Raw genomic sequence first — 26,098 nt, forward strand, 5'->3', positions numbered from 1 at the left:
CACACAATTTTCAGAAATTATAACCTCTAAAATGTTGAGCAGTTTAGCAGTAATGCTAAGGCAGAACTACTGCAATGGCAAAATAATAATGAACAGCTGAGTCTAAAACAATATGCACTGTGAATACATAAGAGTGTGCCTATACCTGTACAGTGTACAGTCACTGTGTAGCAAAGTTAAAGTGAAACATGCAAAAAATAAAATTTAGTGAATTTATTGTATATACATATAGGGTTGATTGGGGTAATGGGACCCCTTTTGAGAACAGTTTGAATTTCAAAACTTATACAAAAGTTTCAAAAAAAAAAAAAAAAAACTTAAAGTTATTGTCTTATTTTATCTTAGACATTAATAATAAACAAAAGTCCATCATTATTTCCTAAAATGATGCATTAATTATTCTTAAGGATTACAATAAAACCTGTAAAGTTGACCACCTGTCTATGTTGACCGCTTTTGTCAGGAACGGAATTAGTCCTATCTCGTATAATGAATGAAAACCTCTGTAACTTGACCACCTTTCTATCTTGATCACCTGTCTATCTTGACCGCTAATGTACACCAAATTTGGTTTGGAGTATTGTAAAAAAACCCTTAGTAAGTTGACCACTTGGATTGTTTTTTAAAACTTAATTTAGCAAATTATTTTATTTTTTTATAGCTTTCCAAGAATATTTTTGATGCTAGACCAGCATTTTACCAACTAAATAAAACAGCAGCATAACTAAAGCTCCCTGTAAGTTTAACCCACATTGGAAAAATACTAAGAAACCGTTGATTCTCCAAATTTGTTTTCCTTTTGTTGTTCTATTTGAAACCTTTTTTACTCTCTGTTCAATGAAAACATGTATCAGTAGAAAAGTACAAAGTATTTTTTTCCATTCGCAATATTTTGTGGCAGCACTGGAATTGTGCTAGAGTAAAAGTTACTTGCATTACAGTATTTCTGGTGCAAGGGATTAAGAACTAGGACATTTTCATTTTCAACTGCCTTTTAGAACTATTAGAGTTCAGCTTGTTGCTCTTTGTGTTATAGTTTTACATAAAATGGCTTCGAAAAGAAAGTTGGTTGAACTTGAGATTGATAAAAAGTATGAAGTATTAAAATTAATTGAAAAGGGAGAAATCCAGAGAAAATTAGGTGACACATATGGAATTTCCAAAACTACAAACTTCAATAGGGAGTTATTTCAGGGGTCTGTCCAGGATTTTTCACAGGGTCCGTTTTTTGTGAAAAATCAAATAATTTTGTGAAAAATGAATTAATTTTGTGAAAAATCAAAAAATTTCGCAAAAAAAAAAAAAAAAAAAAAAAAAAAAAAATTTTTTGTCAAAACAAAATTTTAGAATTTAGAGATGGCACAAACGGCATCAATTAAACTTAAAGTTGAGTGTTTTCCTCTTCTACGTCGAGAAAATCATTCTGGATTTTTTTTTCTGATATTTGGCGGGGGGGGGGGGGGCATCGCTGTTTCAAGTATCAATATTTATCTACCATTCTACATTATGTTAAATTATACTAGATATATTTCTGTACAGTACTTAAAATAATTGTAACAAAAACATGAATAAATAAAATAAAATTCAGAATAGGGTTCAGCATTCAATTTTTTGACCCAAGACACTCTTAAAAAGCACAGAATTACGTTTAAAACTTATAAATTCCGTGATTTTAACAAAAATAAAAAGATATTTCAATTGTTTACCTCTTAACAAAGCGTAATAATCATCAAAATTTCATAAAATCGGATTCCCATAGCGGATGCAAAGAGATCGCAATTCTCAAAGTGAAGGCATCAAAAGTATAAAAACGGCTTGTAAAAGAAATGTTTTTGATAAAATTATTTTAAAATTGCATTTTAGAGTCCTATGATAAACATGTCATTAATATCTGTGGACACAGTTGACCCAAAAAATAAAATAAAATAAACCATCTATTCGGCATTTTAATTTTTGACTCATAACAGAAAATGGAATTTTGCTTTAAAAGCTTGAAATGAGAGTTCTAACAGAAATAAAGAGACTTTTCATTTATTTGAATCCTAATGAAGCGAAGTTAGCTTGAAAAAAGAACAAAATATGATTCTCATATCGGATGTTAAAAGATTGCATTTTTCAAAATGTAAACATCTAAAGAAAAAAAAAACGGTAATTAAAAGAGTTTATTTAAAGTTAATCATCCTTGTTAGTATCGAAAAATCAAAACCCATATAATTTTCTCCCAAAATAACAATTAAACATCCCACCGCGACACCGTAAAAACGCAAATATTGACAAGCTGGCAAAATGATGAGAATATTTTCTAATCAAGTCATTATAAAGGTTCAACGCCAGACGCTACGTGGTGATAGTTTTGAAGTTGGTAACCCTATCTGAAGCGATCATATTTTTTCCTCACCCTTACTATCCCTTTGCAGTTCTAAGTTCATTTCGCAGATATATATATTATTATTGTTTATTAAATCATGAGTGGAGAAAAGTGCTTACCAATGCCTTTTCAGAAAAGTTTACAACACCGCCGCTAATTAGCTGTGAACAATGATTTATTTTTATTTATTTATTTATTTTTTGATCAATTTACTGAAATTTTGAATTTACATGACACATTATAGGTCATTCTGAGAAAATAACTTCTAAAAATATTTGGATAGCATTTTAAATTATTGTTTCAAAGTAATGTTAAACAATGAAAGTGATTTGAGCGGAAAGAGTAAGTGTCAATTAGTCAAAAAAAGAATACATGGTGCAAGAAATGACAAAAAAAAAATCACTACCTCCCCCCCCCCCCCTTTATAAGTTGACCACCTGTCTAAGTTGACCACCAAAGTACTGCACCGCAAGTGGTCAACTTACACAGGTTTCACTGTATATTTTTTTAAAAACGAATGGGTGTCCTACCTTACTTAAGGGGTAAGTGGGTCACCCCCTTTTAATTAACTTTAAATAAAATATATCTAAAAAAGGGATAAAGGAGTCTTACATGATAAAGTATGTAAATTTTTAGTGTGCATTACTGTTTTGCAAATGCATCCATTTATGTGAGATATTTACTGCCTTTTTAATCTGTAACATGGAAAATTTTAAAACAAAACAAAAAACAAAACAATTTCATTTGTGAAACTTATTGAAAGCCTTTACAACATAGGTAATACACTTGATTAAGATAAATTTTGGCAAATTAGCAAAAACTAGAAGTTGGAAAAAAAATTGGAAACACTAAGCACACTGTAATCACCATTGACAATGTAAAAAAGTATAAAAACCATACATATATTTCAGTTTTTGGAGAGTGAACCACTTACCCCAGTAACCCACTTCCCCAAACCAACCCTACTTCTAAATTTACTTGGTAAACTTTGTTTCAGTATACGTAACTATAATTCACATTTTAAACTGTAATCAGTTATGTATTTACATTTAAGAGCAATACTTTACGTCCAATATGAACAATTTACGTCCAACACCAATCTAAAAATATTTTTTAATTAATTTTATTCTTTATAATATCATTTTCAAACTGTGAATATGCTTCAATCAAAAGTATACTTAAGAATTAAGCTGTTTTTAAAATTAAAATGTAAGCCAATTCACAGACTTTTAATAATTTTTAATTGAACCATCAATTTTGCTATTTGTGTTTATGTCCGAATCCAACTCTTTTTTTTTATAATTTACACTTTTGAGATCTACTTTGAAAAAATAACATGATATTTTGTTCAGTGGGATGCAGTCAGTATCTTGTAAATAAATTTAATCATTTCGGAGCAGTTTGTACTTGGTAAATGGTATTAAAACTGAGAAATGTTTCTGCATTTTTTGCACCTGACACCAGGGAATTGATCTAAGTTGTTTTTTTTATGCACGTTTCACTTTAACGTTGAAATTAAAGGCAAAAAAAGGAGAAACCCAGATGAAAATATATGCTGTTTAAAGGAAAGGGGTGTCAGACGTAAAAAAAAATTTACGTCTGACACCAAGATTTTAATACAAAAATATTTACTTGTTAAAAAATGAAAAAAGGTTACATCCGTGAGATTGAAAATCTTACTTTGTAACCCAAAACTCATGTATGTAGCTTTAAAATTACTGGCTCAGCATAATTAATTGCACATTTTGGTGCTGGACGTAAAACACTTCATGTACCCCATAGGAATTCTTTTAAAAATCAAAATGAATCGTATTTTTACATTTTTGAAACTTCACTAGCAATACATATTGTATTTAAAAGGTTATATATCTTAATTTATAATATTAGCATGTATTTTTTGGGAAAAATAAAATCTCTTTGAGAGTCACCAAATATGGTTTGAAAATACTCAAGATGTTGACCTTAGTTTAACCTCCTGTAACTTATTTATAACTGAAGTCATCAAATTTCAGACAGGCATTTCAAAATATACAACTCTTTACCTCTAAAATGATACCTCATTTGTTCAGAAATTTTAATTTTGAAAATTTGATCATCTGGTTGACCTTATCATGGAATCGTCCTATTGCAGAATGGAGATCCCTAAATGGTACTAAATTAAAAGCTGGTTACCTTATCTCAAGTTTTCATTTTTTCTAGCTACCTGTTAGCACTTCAAATATCTGATTTGCGCTTGTATATATATATATATATATATTTTTTTAAATGTCAACCATGAATGCGAAGAAAAGTCTGATGCAGCATTTTCTATAGGCCGCAACTGTATTTTCGTAGAAATTTAAACAACAGCTGAGCCATTTTGATTTCGTTTGCTGGAATAAAACAAGCAAGCAAGCAAAATTATAATCAAAACTGACTAGATTCAACGTCAATTACTTTATAAAGGAACTGTATGCGTAAGAAACTTTATAATTTGGCAGTATTTAGTGATTTATCGTTTGCGCAAGCATCACAGAAGTGCTGACCTTTGTTCTTTTTTTTTTTTTTTTTTTGCCGAATTAGTAAATTAAATCCTTATAAAGAATGATCCCCCAAACTTAACATTAAAAAATTATCAGGTAATAAAAATAAAAATACGCTACTTTTATTTCAGATTTCCTCTTTCAATAAAAAATTTGTGATAGGGGTTGATCGGAATTTTGTGAAGGTTCCGTTATGGCTGATCGGCTTTTTAGAATACGGAACTCATTTATGACATCAAAATTTACAATACCTAGTGCTATCCTAGTAACGATGAAGATTTAATTCACTTGCCGATAGTACATATATAATTTCAAAGCAAACTTACTTTCACCCTACACACAGCCTTTCCACCTCACTTAAAAAAATTCCCGGAACAAACAACTGAAAACAGAACAAAGACAAAGAATACGGACGCGATCCGTCAGGATTGCGGGTTGCCAAATCCTTCCTAAATGTGTTTCCGTACGCTTTGCAGTAAGAAGATGAAAGACATGCGAACTAAGTTCCTTCTCTTCAGTACACATCGATAACATACTGCTTCCCTCTACTTCACTGACTGCTTTCATTGGCCTCCATGACAAAGCACGGAGACTGGTTTGAGAGATATTAGAGTGGTATTTATAATAAAGATTAGAATGGAAAAAATTTCAGTTGACTCGGAATCAATACATTTTTTTGTATTCAGCCATTCTAATTTTTCCCCTTGCTGGAATAGTACGCTCTTTTAACAAAAGTGAGATAAAAAAAATAGCAAGATTCATTTTGGATAGTAAGGAGCTGGGAAAATAAGGTTTCAACTAAAAAGCAAATTAAACTCGGATTTTTACAAATTTGTTCGCTGGGAAAGCAAATAAAATGCGAAATATTACTGAACTATTCTTTTCTGCTTAAAAAATTACAATCTTATGCGTGATTTCTGAAGCAAATAATTTCGTTATTACCATTTAAATTTATTACTTTTCATTGAAATATATGAACCGTTACTTGCGGGGCAAAGGGTTGACTATTTCGTGGAAAGGCCTTTCAACAGGAACAGTTTTAGGGGCAAACGAAACAAGCATTTGAATTTTGACATCTTGATTTTGCATTACGCTTTTCGTAATCATAAATTGCGATAGGATCCTATTAGCTGGGTTTCAGGTTTCCGCAAATTGCTCTTGTCCGCCGAAACCGACTTTTTTTATACCGCTCCACCCCTGGACTTTACACAATCCTCTTGAAATAAAAATAGCGTCTAGCACTAGCAGGGCCGGATTTACGTATAAGCTTCTCAGTAAGCAAAATATCTTGCCTCCGTATTGCATAAAGGCTGACGTGCAAGAAAAATCATCTTGCATTAATGCTGCCTCCGTATTGTTATGTTACTCCATTTATGCTGTCAGCTGGCTGCCACAATATTGACTGACAAGGTGTATGCAGCATAATATAGGCTGCTTTTGTAATTCTGTATATGTATTGATATGACAGAATAGTATCAAGATGTTGTCATGACATCATGAAATCAAGATCTAGGTAAGATGATCTTACTTTTGTAATCTTGCAAATGTATTGATATGACATGATAATATCAAGATGTTGTCATGACAGCATGAAATCAAGGTCAAGGAAAGATGATCTTGCTTTTGTAATCCTGTATACGTATTGATATGACAGGATATCAAGACAGCATGAATCCATTCTCTAGGCAAGATGACCTTGCTTTTGTAATATTGCATACAAATACAAATACAAAAGTGACGACCAGCAACAGGCTCTGGGCCCAGCTAGACTGGTCCTAGTCAATTTACAATCCCCAGTGAAGATCAATGGCTCTCTTAAAACTATCTACTCCCTTGCTCATTACCACCTCTTCCGGGTTCCAAGGTTCCACTACCCTGCTAAAATAGTAATTTTTCCTAACATCCATGTTAGCCTGAGATTTAAATAGCTTAAAACAATGACCCCTTGTCCTGTTTTCAGTGCTAAACTTCAACCCCGTAACATCTTTCATTTTAATAAATTTAAACAACTGAATCATGTCCCCTCGGTCTCTTCTTTGCTCAAGACTGTACATTTTTAGCCTTCTAAGCCTGGAATCGTAGTCTCAATGAGAAAGTCCATTTATTAGCCTTGTAGCTCGCCTTTGAACCCTTTCCAATACATTAATGTACGTATTGATATGACTGAAAAATGTCAGGATACATTGACATGACAGTATGAAATCAGTACGTTTGCAAGGTGTTTTATTTATTTATTATTTTCACTTCAAACTCGAGAATTAAATTTCATTCTCTAATTATTTCTGTTAGTCTTCAAGACTGATTAGTTTCCTAGCCTAAGAATATTTTCTTAAAGCTGGCATCTGATCGGAAATTCATATAAAAATATTAATACTACTCGCAATTTAACTTAAAAAATGAAAATTTCTTCGTTTTGCATAATACTTGACTTATATTTTAAATTCGTGCTTCTAATTGTATTACAGAGACATAAAGTGCCTAGTTAGGAATAACTGCGGAAGTTTTTATATCACATTAAAGAGTAAAGATAGCAATAAATAAATAAATAAATACAATAAAGTACATTTCCGAACGGATGTCAGCATTGAAAATATCCTATGGGCAAAATATATGAATTTATCTTCAAGAATAACATAAAAAATCATTGAATAAAATTAATCTTACTCGTGAGATTGAAGTGATAATACGAAATTCTGGGCTGCATGTCCTTTGTTTCATAGTTTAGGGACGAAAAACCTTTTTTTCGGCCATTTCTTTCATTGATCGCACAACGTCTGCGATATGGCTTGTCCAGTACTAAATTAATAAACAAACGAAGTTATCAGTCATTCATAAGTTATTCCTAAAACAATACTTTTCCGCACTAATAACTAAACAACCAACTTAGCGAAGCCTAAAGAATGCAACGCCACGTGCAGCGTGGAGCTCCTGGACTGCCAAATGCAAGGGACGCTGGGTATAAAGAACTGTGCGCATGCGCAAGCACAGGCCGAGGACTGCTGATGGCCTTTGAAAAAAGTGAGAAAGGTGACAAATTTGAAAACAAAGGTGACTAAAAGGTGACAAAAAAGTAACTAAAAGGTGACCAAAAGCAATTTGTTAAGAACTCAAAAAACAAAAGATTATCCCTTTTTACTGACTTTTACCAAAATAGCCTTATACTTTCTGTAAAGATTTCTTTACAATTTTGGAAATGAATATTATAGGGCTAGAAGTAGCGAAATAAAAATTTTAAGACATTTTCAAAAAACTTTCAGTGTAAACTCTATGTAACCTTTCTTTAACTGTAAGTATGCTGTTTCAAAATCTTTCTGTCTTATTTTCACCAAAAAGGTGATTTGAAATGGAAAATCGTCTTTCAATGTCAGCATTACCATGTGATAATGCAAGTGAATCTTTTATCACCTTAGAAACATTAGGAAACTTCAGATCGTTGGAAGTTGAGTCTTTTTTTGAAATGTGCTGCTGCCAGTAGTTATTAGTTATCAATGGTTTTGTTTTCGGATGCTTCATCATCTTTTTCCAGCTGCAAAGGTTTCCATTCATCTTGCAACCTATCGAGTGGAACATTAAAGGGCATAATTTTGGCAACCTAACCTTTATCAAATCCTTACAGCTTCTAGATTTACTTCTCTCTTTTGGATCCAAAAATTTAAAACTTTTCAGTAACCTGTATGATATGCAACTTTTTTCTATTACATATTTGCATGCAGTCACACAATGCTTTTAAGCAGCTTTTAAAAACGTAACCTTTTTATTTTCTTTTAGTTTTGACAGTTAATCTGTCACCTCCCCACTAACAACGAGATCTTCAAGAGGTACTCTGTTACCAACTGCAAACAGTTCATCCGTGTCTACGTTTGAAAAATCAACTTTCTTTATAACAGAGGCTTTTATAACTCGAGCCATAAAAGTCTGAACAATAGTCTCTATTTCTTGGTACAATTTATGTATCACAGGCACTTGGCATTGAAAGCGTTTCGTGAACTGCATTACAAATCAGCAGATGAAATGATAAAATGCAGTTCAGCTTTTATAGAAGGTCTTTTTAAAACATTTGCAACAGCTTTATATGATCTGCATTGCATAGCTGAATTATTTTTTAAAGGCACATGTTTAAAAAAATAATACTGAAGAGCATCCCACTGTTCCAGTAGTCTGTTTGCTGCAGGTCCAAGGGTAAGCCAACAGGTACTTGTGTGTTTCAGGAACTTGTGATGAGGTGGATTTAGTTGAGCTTGCACTTCTTCGAAGTCCTCCCAACGGGAAGGCCAACCATCAAAATAGATATAAGTACTAAGAAGAAGTTCAGATGCTTCTTCACCTAAATACTGCAATGCTTAGACATTTGCATTATGCATTGTATGAACACTGCAAGTACCAATATTTATTAGATTTTTTTCTCGTGCCTCAAGGATAATAGTGCCAAACAACCTAAAAACTTTTTTATTAACGAAAACGCACCAAACTGTCTCCGAGACGCACCAAAAAAGGAAATGTTAAGAAATTTTTACACAGGCCAAGTTCACTTCGCATTTGCGCAGCAAAAATAGAACCCGAACCATTTCTGTGCAAACACAAAGTGAAACTATAAACACAAACCAAAACTTTTCTTTATTCCGCGCTCATCAAATTGAACGGCTCGTGGGTGCTTAGTCGCGGCTTTAGAGGTCAGTAGAAGTAAAACAAGCAAGTAACGCGCTCGGCTCTAGAGATGAGCGTGAGATTTAGAGACTCCAGATGACGTCACTTGATAAACACAGAAGACAACTTGCATTCGATGACCGCTCACTCAACAAAGTGTGCAGAAACAAATTGCGCAGCTGAACTTTAGTCGAACAATGCTCTATGGCCAGAAACACGATAGGAAACAAAATGGCGTTTAAACGAGACTTGCGGAAAACGCGTCTGACGGCCGAAGGGGGGATAGAAAGACTGGTTCTGCTCATAGGGTGCAATTGCAAGCGATAAAAAATTCCCTGATTTCCCGGTAGCATAGCTATTTTTCTTAAACAGCAACAAGGTAGGAGGGGGGCATGTTTAATGCTTACTTTTTTAATTAATTTCACTGTTAAAGCTATCATTCAGATACTTTTCAAGGATTTAATTATTTAAAAAAAAAAATTCTTAAGACACATTTCAAGAAAGGTGAGAAAGGTGACAAAAGTTGCAAAAGGTGACTAAAAGTAACCAAATTTTTAAAAGGTGACTAAAGGTGAGAAAGGTGACTGACTCCTCGGCCTGCAAGCATCAACGAAGATCCGCCTGTCCTATTGTGTACTAATTACCTTGACGGCGACATCATGAAATCAATACCATCTTGACGGCGGCAGCATGAAATCAGTACCATCTTGACGGGGATCAACATGCATGTAATGCTGATATTGTAAGGTAATATCAATATTTGTATTTTAAGATGAATGCAATGTTGCATACGTGTTGCTATTGCAATATTGCTTTTTAATCTCTATGCAATCTTTATGCAGTATGAAACACATCAATATTGACGCCGTCAGTATAATATCAAGATCTGTCAAGGTTGATGCAAGAAATTTTGCTAGTAGTGTAGACAAGCTAGAGCTTAGGGACCCCGCTTTATTGGGTGCCCCCAACTCCCGAAAAATTTCATGATTCGTTCCTAAAAAAAGAGAAGTACTTAAAAAAAATTAAATTTCAGTTTCAAGTGCTTAGAAAACTTAAAAAAAGGTTGGTTAATATTATAATAAATCTACTCCTTTTCGTTTTCCTGCACTACTTGTAATTGAAAAAAAGTAGTTTCAATCAGAAATCTATAGTTAATTTCTTCTTTCAAACTGAAAATAGTTGTTCAAAATAGGAAAATCATAACAATACTGTTTAACTATACAATAGGGTGGGCCACAAAAAACTTATTTTTTTATTTTGAATTTGTAATAGCGCGGAAAAGTTGCGAATTATAAAGACATAAAAATAAAAAAAGAATTTTGGAAATTGATTGACATCTTCCGGACGCGCATGGGCCCTAAAGTTCGGTAAAATATGAAGAAAACAGCATTTTTGAAACTTCTTTTTGATTTTTTTAATTAGATGTTTTCTTAATGCAATAGTTTGTAACGTGTTTAAACAGAGCCTCAAAACATTGCGTTTCAATTTGGTTTCGTTCAGCTAATATCTTCCGGTCGCGCGTAAGCCGCAAAATTTCCAAAAATAATGAAAAAGTTACATTTTTATGGGGTTTAGGTATTTGAGGAAAAATCAGTATTTAAATGAGATAGGCGAAGTATTTTTTGAGTCGAACTGAAAATGAGATATAAAAAAAAAGAAAAAAACTGAGGTGCAGTCAATGTTTTCCAGTAGCACAAAGCCTTTAGAAACTCTCGTGCGCAGACGTAGGAGAGCAATCCAGAAAACGTCACTCACTTGGCTGGGGCGCTCCCATCCACTCCATCCCCGCCTTCCTAGGAAACACGTCATCTCTCTTCCTATATTGTTTTTTCAGTCTACATCTATCAGTAATTATCTCAGTGCACTATTATTTAGTTCGATCTAGCTGTTTTCGTTCTGCACCTCTAATAGTTTTCTGTCATGTGCAATGAGCAGTTTGTTTCCTCCATTTCAATGAGTTGCCATTGTGCCACATGTTTGAGTTCTTGGATGGCAAGACAATGGAGTGTAATACCTGTAATAAAGGGCCAATTGGGTAAAAGTTAGTTGGCTCTCTGGAACATTACTTCAACTAATTCTCTGTGCACACGCAGACTATTGAACGCTGTGTACGACTCGTCACGGCAGCCTCAGGAAAAAGTTTGTGGAGCTGAATCTCGAGACGGATTTAGAAGAATCACTTTGCTGTCCAGACTATAGAACCCCCTATAACTTCACTATAGGGCCATAGTCAGTTCAGAACATCCATGCCTAACTTTACCAGCAAATAAGTCTTCAAAATTATGGATTGAGACACTGTTGATGTGTGATTTGATGTTCGTCGCAGCCACTGATTTATGCCAACAATGGGGAAGAAGATAAATCACAGTACATCCAGTTGACCACTTCTGAGTATTCTTGCGCATTGAAGTTGATTTTTAGTGGCGTGAATGTTCTGTATTCCTTCTTGGATCTATCTGTCTTGCCTTCAGAATTCTTGGAACCCCAAGCATTTTTGTATTGGTTGTCATCTTAAGTCATGGCTAACAGTAGGTTTTCTGAATGGGAGAAAAAAACATTCCGTTAGATCGCAGGGTTGAGAACATAAAGCAAAGATTTTGGCAAATGCCTGATATATTGTACTTCTTGGTAAACAAGCTTCGGGCCGTCTTAAGATGATTAGATAGTAAGCCACATTGGCATGTATGATTTCAATATAAACAAAACTAATTTTTGAAGTTCAGGTGCGAGGCTCTCTTCACTCATGTAAACAGCCTTAGAGTTCTATTTGCCATTGTCAACTACTTCAGATATGATAAACACCCAGGATTTCGTACAGCCAAATCTTCTTTACAGGTTCCTGATTTAATTGCCTTTGAAATATTAAACAAATGTTGCTGATCTTTGTTGAGCACGTTTTGGTCACTCTCTGGGACCATGCAATCAATACTCTGAAAGTTAACTACCGGAAGACTTTGGCAGTCAACTAACTTTTCACCAATTGACCCTTTAGAGGCCGTTGTTTTGTCATCCAAGAGCTGAAACATGTGGTGGAATGGTAACTCATTCATTGCGGAAGAGAGAAGCCGCTTTTTGCTCAGGCATATATTATGACAGAAAAACTATTAGAGTTGCAGAACGAAAACAGCTAGATCGAACTAAATAATAGTGCACTGAGATCACTACTGACAGATGTAGACTGAAAAAGCAATATAGGAAGAGAGATGACGTGTTCCTAGGACGGCGGGAATGGAGTGGATGGGTGCGCCCCAGCCAGGTGAGTGACGTTTTCTGGATTGCTCTCCTACGTCTGCGCACGAGAGTTTCTAAAGGCTTTGTGCTACTGGAAAACATTGACTGAACCTCAGTTTTGTTATTTTTTTTTCTATCTCATTTTCAGCTCGATTCAAAAAATACTTCGCCTATTGCATTTAAATACTGATTTTTCCTCAAATACCAAAACCCCATAAAAATGTAATTTTTTTCATTATTTTTGGAAATTTTAAGACTTATGCGCGACCGAGAAGATATTAGCTGAACGAAAACAAATTTAAACGCAATGTTTTGAGACTCTGTTTAAAGAAGTTACAAACTATTGCATTAAGAAAACATCTAATTAAAAAAAATTAAAAAGAAGTCGCAAAAATGCTGTTTTCTTCATATTTTGTCAAACTTTAGGGCCCATACGTGACCGGAAGATGTCAATCGATTTCCATAATTATTTTTTCCTTTTTGTCTTTATAATTCGCAACTTTCCGCGCTATTACAACTTCAAAATTTAAAAAAATGAGTTTTTTCGGCCCACCCTACTATGCCCCCCCCCCCCCCTAAATGCTAAAATGTCCAAGACTGGAAATGCAAATAAAGTGCCTAAAGTAATTTATTTGTTCTAGAGTCGTTAAAAATAATCCGATAAGTCTTTGAAACTTTTAAGCAGAGTGTGCATCAATTTTATTTCTTACTAGCTGCATTGCCCGGCTTTGCACGGTCTACCTGGAAAATAAAAGGTATGTCAAGTGACGAATGTTCAACAATCGGGCTTCAATTAGATTTAAAAAAAAAACTCAAATTTCCCGTCAAAATAATCATTCTCAAAGAAAGAAAGCGGCAAATCAAAAATTCCCCAATAACTTAAAAGCAACCCTCCGTAAATACAACTAAAATCCTAAAAAAAAAGAAAAGAAAAGAAAAAAGAAAGAAAATAAAATCGCCAAATAATAATCAAAAGGGGAAAATTTTTAACCTAAAAAAAAAATATTTAGTCACAGGCGAAAAAAAAAATGTAGCAACCTTCTGAAAGTTAATTTAGAATGAGATCGCGCAAACAATAGTTAAATTCCGATATGAAAATGGAGTTCCATTAGGCTTAAAAGTGCTTTGTAATTTTTTCCCGGTGATTTTACAGTCTTTCTTTTTGGAATTCATGGAAACTGAGTAAACTCTATGGATATTGTTCGCGGGCTTTCGAATGGGACCTTAATTAAAGAAATCGGATAATTATTTCGGGTAGAAAGAGCCATTAAATTCCATTTTCGGCCTTTAAAATTAAAATTCGAACGGTTCGGTTCTTTTTTGTCGTTCAACCCCCCCCCCCCCCCTACGTTCTTTCTCAGGGGCCCAAGTACCTCCCTGCCAAATTTGGTCCAGATCCGACGTAAGCTGTGGATTTGTATAATGAACACACACACACACACACACACACACATATATATATATATATATATATATATATAGATAGATAGATAGATAGATAGATAGATAGAAATTTATGTAAAAACTCTCTTAACGGACAACCCCAATTTCTTCAAGTCCCACATAGGTTTTTCCATATTATTCACTCTGAATAGCGTACACTTCGAATAACGGACATTCATTTCAACGGAAAAAAATCGATTGCTACATTAAAACTTTCTCTAAGTTAGCCATACACAGTATGATAAATTTAGAAGAAGAAAAATTACCTTCTCATTACCTGCGAATTGCTTTATGGTTCAGGAAATACAAACATAAAACAAAAAGGGAATCAGCAATATTAATAACATATATTTTACTTTTAATTTGAAGCAGCAACAAAATTTAGAGCAACTTCACTAACCTATTCGAGCAACATTTAAACAAATGTCTAACCAATAAATCTCTTTTGGAACGATTTGTCTGGAAAAAATAAATAAATAAATAAATGAATAAATAAATAAATAAATAAATAGAATTATTCCACTGATACATTTTTTATTTATTGTTTGCAACATTTAACTTTTTTTTTATCAATCAATCTTATTTTCCAACTAATGTATTGAAATAAATCCTTCTATTCTACGGGATACATTACCAGTGCTTGAGAAATAATGCTAGGAGAGTGATTTTTTTAGGACAGGAGTATGACATTTTCCATACAATTTGCCTGTTACGTAGGCCCAGGATTAAGGTAAATAATGTTATTTTTCTATTCTAACCTCTTAGTTCAACCACACACTATGAGTAGAGTTACAACTTTTCGTTTATTTAAAATACACTCCTGTTTATGAAAATTGCAACACCACGAAGGACTCTCGCGAGTGAGCTGAAAATTGCAGGAAATGCTAAGTAGGGCACGATATGTAAACGAGTAGAATTACAGACCGGTAGCGCATGCGTATGCTGAGCAGCGCCCTCTGAACGGCGGATCGAACCGAATACAAATAGACGGCTGTAGCGAGGCGTGTATAATTATCGGTGGTTATATGCTAGAGTATATGTTAACAGAATCTTTACTATACCTCTTCGACGAAAGAAAGCGAAATTTGAGCAAATTTCGGAGATTGAACGGGGCAGAATCGTCGACCTTCGTGAAGCTGGATTGTCGTATCGTGCAGTAGCCACTCGTGTGCAGCGTAGCAGCAGTACAATCATGTGTGTTTGAAAGCAGTGGACGGACGAGGGTCGGACAGCTCGGAAATCCGGTAGTGGATCCCGAAATGTGACGTCAGCTCGTGATGACAGACACCTGGTGCGTATGCCGCTGACGGACCGCACAGCTTCTTCTAGACAATTGGCAGCACAGTGATCAACAGCTACAGGTGTTTTGTTGTGTGCTTCATCAATTCGGAGACGTCTGCTGCAGCGTGGGCTGCGTGCAAGGATTCCTTTATATAGGATTCCTTTCACGCACAACCTTCGCCGCATGCGAGTACAATGGGCCAATGTGCATAGGAGCTGGCGTGCTGATTGGCCACAGGTCGTCTTTTCTGACGAATCCCGCTTCAATTTGTGTCACCATGATGGTCGAATTCGTGTCAGGCGCTATGGCGGTGAATGGCACATTCCGGAGTGCATTATCGAACGCCACAGTGGACGAACACTCGGAGGTATAGTCTGGGGTGCCATAGAATATCATGGACGATCACAATTGCTACAAATTTGAACAGTACCCGATACATAAACGAAGTTTTACAGCCCCAAGTATTTCTTTCCTGCAAAGATTACCAGGGACTGTATTCCAGCAGGATAATGCCCGTCTGCATGTCGCCAGGACTGTCAAATCCTACCTTGATTCGCAGCAGGTACAGCTTCTTCCATGGCCTGCATATTCCCCGGATATGTCACCGATTGAACATGTGTGGGATTTCGTTGGGCGGCTTTCCGCCCGTGATCCTCGTCCTGTTGCTTCGACAGACGAACTTTAGTTGCGCATATAAACTACACTGGTGTGCAAAAATTAAGGTATCCGACTACGTTGAAAAGGCGATTTTCGACCAAAATTCACTTTTTCTCAAAATAGTTTTATTCAACAGCCCTATTCTTTAAGATTATGAAACATTTTGGTTTTATAATCTACGCGAATTAGAACTCACGTTATAAACATTTGAATACTAAGCATCTGTAGTATAACGCGTGTTAAGTCGAATCTTTACTTATGTTTTTTGAAGAATGCAATTATTTCTCGATACTGGCTACGGAAAACATGATTTTGCAAATTCTATTCAGTATTCAAGCATGAAATTTGGCATGCCTGTCTTGTAAGTACTTGTGAGTGGAATAGACCACAGATTATGTAAATGATGAAATATTTTTTGATTTATAGCTTTTTTACCGAAAAAAGGTGACAAATTTTTGAGAAATTTCTGGATAAAGTCACGTAATTTGTCATAAACCTTAAAATTCTTCAAATATTTCTTAACCTGCGGTCTGTTTCATGTGTAATATTTATACATGTGAAAAAATCTAAGCAAATTGTTTATAGCTAGTTAATTTTTATTAATACAGTGTTTCTCCTAACAGTTAATTTTCAGTCAATTTTGCCAAAAAATCACCCATTTAAAAAAAAATTATTGATGATATGGTTTATTTTTAAGCAAAATACATGTTTTAAGATCATTCTGCTTCTAAAAAAACATTAATATTATTTCATAATAGTGTTTTTTAAAAAAAAACTGCTCCGAACCTAGTCGGATACCTTAAGGACAAAGTCGAAAAATTAACATATCAGCTGAACGAAGAGGCAGAGCGGACAGAAAGACCAATCAGGAGATTAAGTAAGGTGATGTACGGTAGCACATGCGCAGATATGCAGGCACACGTAATGGGGGAGTGTCTGAGTAGTATAAAGCATGTTGTCGGTGTAAGATCAGTATTTCCGGCAAAGAGATTGCACGCCGTATAGCAGTTAAAATCACTCCGAGTTGCTGCCTCAGCGAGAAATGGCGAATAATCAATCTGTTAGACGACATCTGGATGCTTTTACCCGAGGTAAAATCATTGGGAAGTTGGAGGAAGGCCGCAGTGTGACAAGGGTGGCTGCAGAGTCCGGAATTGCTCACAGCATCGTTTCACGACTTTGGAGACAATTTCAAACTACAGGAACATCTATCCGGGGGTTCAGTAGTGGTCGTTCACGAGGAACCACACCCGCAGATGACCGGTATATTGTCTTAAAAGGCCAGAAGAAACAGGCGGCAGACAGCGGGAGAAATCGCTAGACGCTCATCTGGAGAGAACGGGGAAGCCGCAATCATCCCTCTAACATCATTGAAAGTGACAGGTATGGAGGTCGTGGTGTTCTCGTTTGGGAAGGCATCATGCTTGGTAGTCGTACAGACCTTCGCATCTTCGACGCAGGTTCAGTCAACGGGACCCGTTATTGTAACAGATTCTTCTTCCATATGTGCGTCTTTTTAGAGGCGCTATGGGTCCGCAGTTCCTTTTCATGGACGACAATGCACCATGTCATCGCACAGTAGCTGTCGAACAGCTCTTAGAGAGTGAGGATATTGAACATATGGATTGGCCAGATCGATTTCCGGATCTCAATCCCATCGAGCATGTATGGGATTTTCTAGGCAGACGCTTGGCAGCTCGTACCTTACCACCAGTAACGATTCGGGAGCTTCGATTGGCTCTGCAAGACGAATGGGCAGCAATGCCTCAACAACTCATTGACACCCTCATTCTCAACATGGGCAGACGCTGTGCAACCTGCCTAGCAGTCGGGGGAGATCATATCCCCTACTAAAGACCGGATGTTTCTTGCTGGACACCCATCACAGGGATGTTTCGGCCTTCAGTCGCATTGCGCTCCATGCTACTTTTCCAATAAAGCTTCTTTTTATCACTCTGATTTCTCTTTTAGTAAGTGTTACTTACATTACACATGTCCTTACGTATTGAGGATCTTACGGTATTAAATGAGTTGATTTGGAAAGCTTTTGTACAAAGTTATATTGAAAAAACCGTCTCGTCCTTAATTTTTGCACACCAGTGTATATGGAACACTCTTCCGCAGGCAGATATTCAAATTTCGTTCCACTCCATGCCGAGTCGTGTAGCAGCTCTTATTGCGGCGCGTGGTGGCCACACAAAATACTAATTTTTTTTATCAATTTTTATTGTTTGTTTGGTTTGAAAAGGTAATCATTTATTTGTACAATTACCACTCAACTGTGTATTAAATTTCATTCAACTATGATGCTTCCTTCATGGTGTTGTAATTTTCACAAACAGGAGTGTAGAAATATTTTCCAGGAGAATGACAGTGAAAATGTTTCATACTCTATTCTTGAACTTCAAAATGTTAATCAAAACAACAGACAAGGCATATTAACAAAATACTCAAGGAATGCAACAAAATTGTGATAATAAACAGTTTTATAGTACAGAAGATTAAAAATTCCTTTTTTTATCTATAATAATTGAGCTCATTCCTAGGACAAGAGAATATGAAAACCAGGGGACAAAGTTTAAAACGATGTACCTTGATAATTTAAATAATTTAATTTGTTTAAAGAATGTTATTTTACACCTTTAAGTATGCTTAAGTTTGCACTACAAATTGATTTTGTAGAATGTTAATATAAAATGTTTAAATAATTTAAGTCTATTTGAAAAACGGATTGGAACACGCCAAAAGTGCGACTTTCTGGTTATTTTTAAAATTTTGTAGGAAAAACTAAAAAAGTTATTTTTTTAATAAAAGTAGGATAATATCAGATAAATTGTTTCTAACGATTAAAAAATGAAAACACTTTCTGAGTTAAGCAATTTTTGTGTTAGGCTACTAGGACATAATATTGTTAGGATTTTGGAGAATCACCCATAGGTGCGTGTGTGTGTGAGGCGTTTATGAGTGGACATGGAGGGCCACTGACCAAGACGTGTGGAGTACGGTGGACAGCGCTCCTGGCGGAGGCCCAGGGACGAAGACCAAAGGAGTGGACCCGCATCTGCAGGGGCCGGTGGACAGTGGAACTCGCAGAACTCCGGTTCCAAACAGCATAGGAACATGAGCTGCTGCAAAGTATGATCAAGTGAAAGTAATAAGCGATTCGTCGACTGCATAAAAAATATTTAAAATAAAATAATAATAATTTGAATTTTTGGCATCTTGAACTCAAATTATGTTTTTCGCAATCACGAGCGTGTGTGTGTATGAATGCGCGTGTGTGTTTGTGTACACTGTTAAAAATTCAGGAAGATTTTCTGGTAATTGTTACTGTAAAATGACGGACTAACGCATAGCTGATTTTTACGGTAATTTATACCGGAGAAATAAGTGATCCCAGCGCCAATTGGTTGCTGCGGCCTACCGAGGATACCGTAAAATTTTACAGTAACATTTGATTTTTACGGTAATAGTTACTGGCAACATGGATGCCAGTAACAATTACCGTAAATTTTCCGGAAAATTTTTAACAGTGTAGGCGCATGTATGTGGGTGCGTTATATGTGTGTATGTATGCATGTGTGTGCGTGTTGTGTATGCAGTGCTGTGTGTGTACGCGCGCGTGTGTGTAGGCGTTCGTGGGTGTGTATGAAGGCATATGTGTTTCTGTCTGTGTGCAGGCATGAGTGTGTGTATGTGTATGTGTGTGTGTAGGAGTGTGTGTTTGTGTCTGTGCGCAGGCATGAGTGTGTAGGCATGTGTGTGTGTGCGTGTGTGTGTAGGATATGCACGCAACCTGGAGACGGTTTTCGCAAGAGGAGCAGCATCGTGCGGCCGGTCGACGCGACGGTGGTGCTGGCAGAGGGTGCTGGTGGGAAAATAAAATCAGCGTAATATCAAAAACAGTCAAGTGAGAACAATAAGCAATCGTGATTGCTCAAAAAAAAAAAAAAAAAAATCAAAAATCATTGAAATGAAAGAATAAACATCGATTTTTCTTTCTCACCTTCAGATTGTCGTAAGAGACTATTTAAGATCTGTTTTGAGACACTCGGCCTTCCGACTCCCTAGGCCCCTGTCATCTAGTTTGGGTCTGTGTAGTCTAGTAGAAATAGCGTTTGGGGTCAAACAAATTGCAACAGAAATGATTCTTGCGGGAAATGGTAAGTAACATACTCCTAATGAACATACTAAAAATATACATCCGTACTGTAGGGACAAATATGTTTTTGGCCGTTATTTTGAAAAATCACAGAAAATTTTTTAAATTGAAAAAAAAAAAATCATTTGTGGGATCAAATGATAGAAAATTGCCAGCTAAAAAGGAACAAAATATGAGATAGTAAAAGAGAAGTGAACATACTAAAACTATTCTTCCGTTCTATCGCAAAAAATGGTATTTTTTAGCCGCCATCTTGAAAAGTCATGAAAGAAATTTAAAAAAAAATCATGTATGGTATCAAATGAAAGGAAATTTCAATCTGTAAAAAAATATAGCATGAGATTTTTAAAGTGAAGTTAACATGGTAAAAATATACACCCGTGCTACCGCTAAAAAGTGTTTTTTTTTTCGGCAGCCATTTTGAAAAATCATGAAACATTTCCAAAAAAAAAAAAAAGTCATGGGTACCGTCAAATAAAAGTATATTTCACACTGAAAAAGGATATTAATCAGATTTTTGAAGCGAAGTGTTTTTTAAGAGGAAATAGTAGAAAATGGTAAAACAATTATGCTTACATGAACTTGTGTTAGTACCGCAAGTGCTAATGCAATTCTTCAAAGGCCATAATCTATTTGCTATTTTATGGAACATTTTTAACGGAATGATGGACAGCAAAGGCAAAGTTACTGCAGAAAATTCTGATGTCATTAGAAGAAATATCCAAGATAAACTCACCGGCAAAGGCTTTATTTCAGTTATATAAGTAGTAACGCGAGTACTGAAAAAGGATTATCATTGCTGGTGAGACTCACAACGTAAATTCCCTCTTTTAACACGGAGGATGCTAGCATGCATGTTCTTAGACAATAACGCTCAAGATGCTTGTGAATTTTTCAACTACGCATTATTTACTCTGCCAGCTACACTCTTTGACCATAGTACTTAGCAAATGAGAAAAACAGATAAATCTTCATTGGCAAAATTGTAAGATACCTTGAATGAAAAAAAGATCTGCATGAGAGTACTTCCTACTTTCTTGAAGGTGGCGCATTGGTTCATCAGTTACCGTAATCCACGTCTGAAATATTTGGAGATATGAAAGTCAACACGAAGCACATGAAAGCAAAAGATTTGGAAAAGAGACCATAGTATTCAATGGGTGTAAGAAACCAAATGTATAAGCATTTCATGAAAATTCACCTATAATTATTCTGAAAAACAATTTTCTTTCTAATTCTGTAAACAAACAACGTTTTGTCAACATACTGGCGAGTTGTTTTCACAGGAGAGGTAATACTGTGATTCAAATGGAAGGTGACGCAGATACGGTGATAGTGAAAGAAGCTGTAAAAATTGCCCAGGAAAAACATGTGATGGTAGTTGCGGATGATTCAGACATTTTAATTCTTTTACTATATCATTCTTCTAGGAATATTTTAATACATCACCTCCGAGGGTCCCCTGTTTCTCTTTCTGTAGGGACTCACCAGATGAATATTTTAATACAGTTTGCCATACAATCTGATAAAGTTCGTGACATTCAAGTCATTCAGAATTCTATTGGTGGGAAAGCCTTGTTATGTTTTCTGAAAATGCCATAAGGAACATACAGTAACAATATTTCAACTATTATATTCATTAAAACTTAATCCAAATTAACAACCTATAATTACTAGTATCACGAGTATAATTTGTTCTTAAGATTTAAGACTGTTGATCATACCATTTCGGATCATCGAAAGATGTTACTTTGGAATATTTGGTTCAAATCGGTTGTAAGATTATTGTATCACTATATGTAGAATGTAGGTAACATCGACACAGGCCACTTAAGCGCGCTTCGCTATACCTTAGGAAAAAGACTTCAGCTAAAAAGGAATTTGACATAGCTCGTTTGCCCCCAACGCAAAATGCATCGAAATATCATCTATATCGAGTACATTTGCAGGGCTTTATTAGGAAAAACCTTGAATTACAAACTCGTGATCCCACACTTTCGGGATGGCAGTCATTAAATGGAGAATTTCAGCCAATATCCAGACTTAAGCCCAGCGCTAGATCAGAGTCCGCTTTCGCAATTCTCTCCTCGTTTTTCCCTGCGCCTTTCTTCAAGTTCAATTTTTAAAAAACAGAAAAATTTTCCTGCACTCTGTTCTAAAAATTTTTAGGTACACTTGTGATTTTTGGGGGGAGGGGAACATTGCCCCAGTTCCCCACCGTGGATCCACTTCCGCTATTGTCACATCGCTTTTCCTGGAGCCTTTTGTCAAGTTCTAAAAAACGGAACATTTTTCCTGTTCTCTGTTTTCTAAACAGCTTTAGGATCACTTTTTTATAATTATTTTTTTTAAATTTATTCATTTTTTTAATGCAAGAAAGAGGGGAACATTCCCCAGTTCTCCTCTTTAGATCCGCTTTTGCAATTATCTCCTCGCCTTTTCTTGCGCCTTTCTTCAAGCTAAAGTTCTATATAACAGGAGAATTTTGCTGTACTGTGTTGTGAAAAATTTTAAGTACACATGAGAGTTTAGAGGAAATGGAACATTCCTCACTTCTCTTCCAGGGAATTTTCTTATACTCCGTTGTGAAAATTTTTAAGTATATATGGGGTTTTCGGGGGAGGGAAGGAGAATTTTCCCCCCAGTTCCCCTCCATGGATCCGCTTCTGTTGCTGCCTCATTGCTTTTCCTGGTGCCTTAGTTCACGTTCTAAAAACATAAACATTTTCCTGTACTCTGTTTTTTGAACAACTTTAGGCACACTTTTTTCCCCCGAGGCGTGTGTGTGTGGGGGGGGGGACATTCCAGCAGTTCCTCTTCTTAGATCTGCTTTTGAAATTCTCTCCTCACTTTTTCTGGCGCCTTTCTTAAATTCAAGTTTTAAAAAACGGAATTATTTTCCCATACTCTCGTTTGAAAATTTTTAGGTGCACTTGGGGTTTTTGAAGGGGGAACGCTCCCACAGTTCCTCTCCCGTGGATCCGCGCCTGGCCAAAATAGCAGAAAATATAAACCATGAAATGAAATCGAAAAAAAAAGTGTTGAGAAAAACACAAAATGTGTTTTTTGTTACAAATTTAAATATTCCTTTGTTTAAATTTTAAATATGAATCTAAATGTCATTCATGAAAAATCCAGTGTCTTATGACGTTAGCCAATGAAGAGCTGAAGAGCTAACTGTGGTTTGAGCTAAGGATTTTCCTCCAGAAATATTTTCAAACTTGAAATCAATTTTAGTCTATCTTTGATGACGGTAAAGAGAATAGGGAACGTTCAGGAGCTCTGTTGAGATTTTTCGATGTCAAAGTCTCAAAAACGCAATTGTAGGCTATCTTTGATGGCATAAGTTTCCAAATGTTTCCAAAACTGTTGGGAAGTCAGGTGGTTTTTCCGTCTCCCCTGTAAACGTTTTCAAAATGACGTCCTAAAACCGTGACTTCAGCCGTTGATTGACGGACGATGTTATGAGAGAGAGTTCGGAGGAAGGTTTCCCAATCAAAATCTTTTTCGAAACTGTTGCTCATTTTAAGTTCTTCACTACTGAGAAAAAAAAGGGGGGATTTGCGGTCTTCCCTCAGAAATTTCTAAAAACGAAATTTGGAGCCAACTGTTATGACGTTAGGTAATTTCGTGCACATCTGGGGTCCCTACCTTAGAACTGTTCTGAAGTTATAGTTAAAAAAACCCGACTTTAAGCTATTTTTGAAGACATTGGATGAGGTGGGGATTTTAAAGTTCGAAGTTGATGTCCTAAATTTGTACAGGAAGGGTCAGGGCTTGAACTCAGGATTTGTTGGCATTGAAGTTATAAAACTCAATAATCAATATTAGGCTAAAAAATGAAATGTGAAGGGATGAGGCGGGCTTTATCCCTTGGAAATGTTTCGAGACCAAATTTGGGTGATTCGCTTTTTTGCTAATAGAGGTCGAATTATGAAAGGCTTCGCCTAGAGATCATTTTTACTAAATAAAAATCTTCCTTAAAGCAAATGATTAAATGTGAAACTCATTGTATAAAGGTATTAGTTGATATAGCGCAATATTAGAAGCAATTATTAGTCGAGTCGGGAATATATATTTTTTTTTTAATAAAATGAACATCAAATCCATTCTGTCTTAGTGAAAATTTTGTAGTCAATGACCAATCAAAGCAATTGTTGAAACAGGTAATGCTATCCTGAAAATGAGCAAGAAATCGCCCACTATTTGAGACCTCTCTCCTTTTACCCGTTAACTTTCCTTAAAAAATAAGTTTTTTTTTTTGGATACGGTGGTTTTCTCGGAACTTACGTAAAATCAAGTGGTAGCTTCATCATGTAACGAAATGTTACGGAATTTGTTGTTTCCTCTGTAATAGTTAACCTTAACAGCAAAAAGAAAAAAGAAAAAACATGGTTCCTTGACTTTACAATACCACCTTCCTCAGTCTGTAGCCTCAGACGGAGAGAAAAAAAAAAAAACAATAGTGCTAAGATGTCCACAAGAAAAACACATGTTTTGTATTTGAGTACCTTATTTTATTATCATAGTCGTACCAAAACCTTACGATTGAAAGAACTTTTTTTTTGCCTGCAGTAATAGATCAAAAACATGATTTCCTAATTGGGAAAATGCGTTGAATTTTTTCGCATCGAAAGAGTGAAATTGCCGCCCCCCAAAAAGTGCCGCCCAGAGCGGACCGCCCCCTCCGCTCCTCCCTAGCTACGCCACTGGAAACACCCCAATCAAAGTTCTGTAGGATTCGTTTGGATAAGACGTTTTTTCTCAGCAAGTCTCCTTTGAAGATTAACTCGTAAACACAATTAAAAAAAATGAGTGAAAAAGATGAGGATGTCATGAGAAATATAAGAGAAGAGAGAAAAATGGATAGAAAAAAAAAATCACTTGCACCAGCCGATTTACCTCCCCCTACCTCCTTTTTTTTACTGAATTAATTTGGATTTCCCCCCTTCTGCTATTAGTCAGAAGGGTTAACGTCGCAAGATAGGATAGCAATAGCAAATTCTTGACAACTTCCCTAAAAAGAAAGCAATGAAACGAGATTTACAAGTTATAGTAAATCCTCTATTTTCTGGTTAGCTCAAAGTTTTTACACGCATACTTTGAATATTTCTTTTTTCTTTCTCAATTGCCCTAAGCTCATATTTAAATTAATGAGCATAAGAATGGGACTTTTACAATTTTACGAGATTCAAAATTATGTAATTTATTATCATATTCAGTTTCCGACTTCGAATAGACTTCGATTAAGGTAAATCAAATAGCTCCCTTATTCAGCTACTAAATTAGAGTCTTACGTTACGAATCAGAGCTTTAGAGCATAAAAAAGTCTTTGAGTTTTATAAAAGTGTTGTCATTCGGCCCGTAAGCAAGTCTTAATTACGAATAAGAATTATAGAAAAAGCAAAAATAGTCAATGCTGAAACATATTTATTGAGCAATCACAACTGCTTATTGTTCTCACTTGACGGTTTTGATGTTCCTATGATTTTATTTCGCACCCCCCCCCCCCCTCCCGCCTCCCTTTGCAGCACTACCGTCGGGCGGCCGCCTTACGATGCTGCTCCTCTAGCGAAAACCGTCTCCAGCTTGCGTCCATATTCTACACACACACATTTACACCTACACACTCATACGTACAGACACCTACACAAACACATACACACACCCCTACACATACGCACAATTACCCAAACACTCATGCCTGCACACAGACACAAACACACATGCCTACCCATACATACACATACCCCCCCCCCCCACATGCAAACACACATACAACTACCCCC

General features: G+C 35.7%; 1 protein-coding gene across 1 annotated transcript in view; it reads right to left on the reverse strand.

Moving 5' to 3' along the window:
• LOC129231651 (uncharacterized) overlaps positions 1–11,343 on the reverse strand; it is a 33,978-nt gene extending 22,635 nt beyond the window's left edge. Inside the window, exon 1 of the mRNA XM_054866015.1 lies at positions 11,290–11,343. Coding sequence (XP_054721990.1) covers positions 11,290–11,343 — 54 coding nt within the window. The remainder of the gene's footprint in view (positions 1–11,289) is intronic.
• Positions 11,344–26,098: the final 14,755 nt, after the last annotated feature.

Source organism: Uloborus diversus, chromosome 10, assembly GCF_026930045.1.
Source record: "Uloborus diversus isolate 005 chromosome 10, Udiv.v.3.1, whole genome shotgun sequence".
In the NCBI taxonomy this organism is placed as follows: Eukaryota; Metazoa; Arthropoda; class Arachnida; order Araneae; family Uloboridae; genus Uloborus; species Uloborus diversus.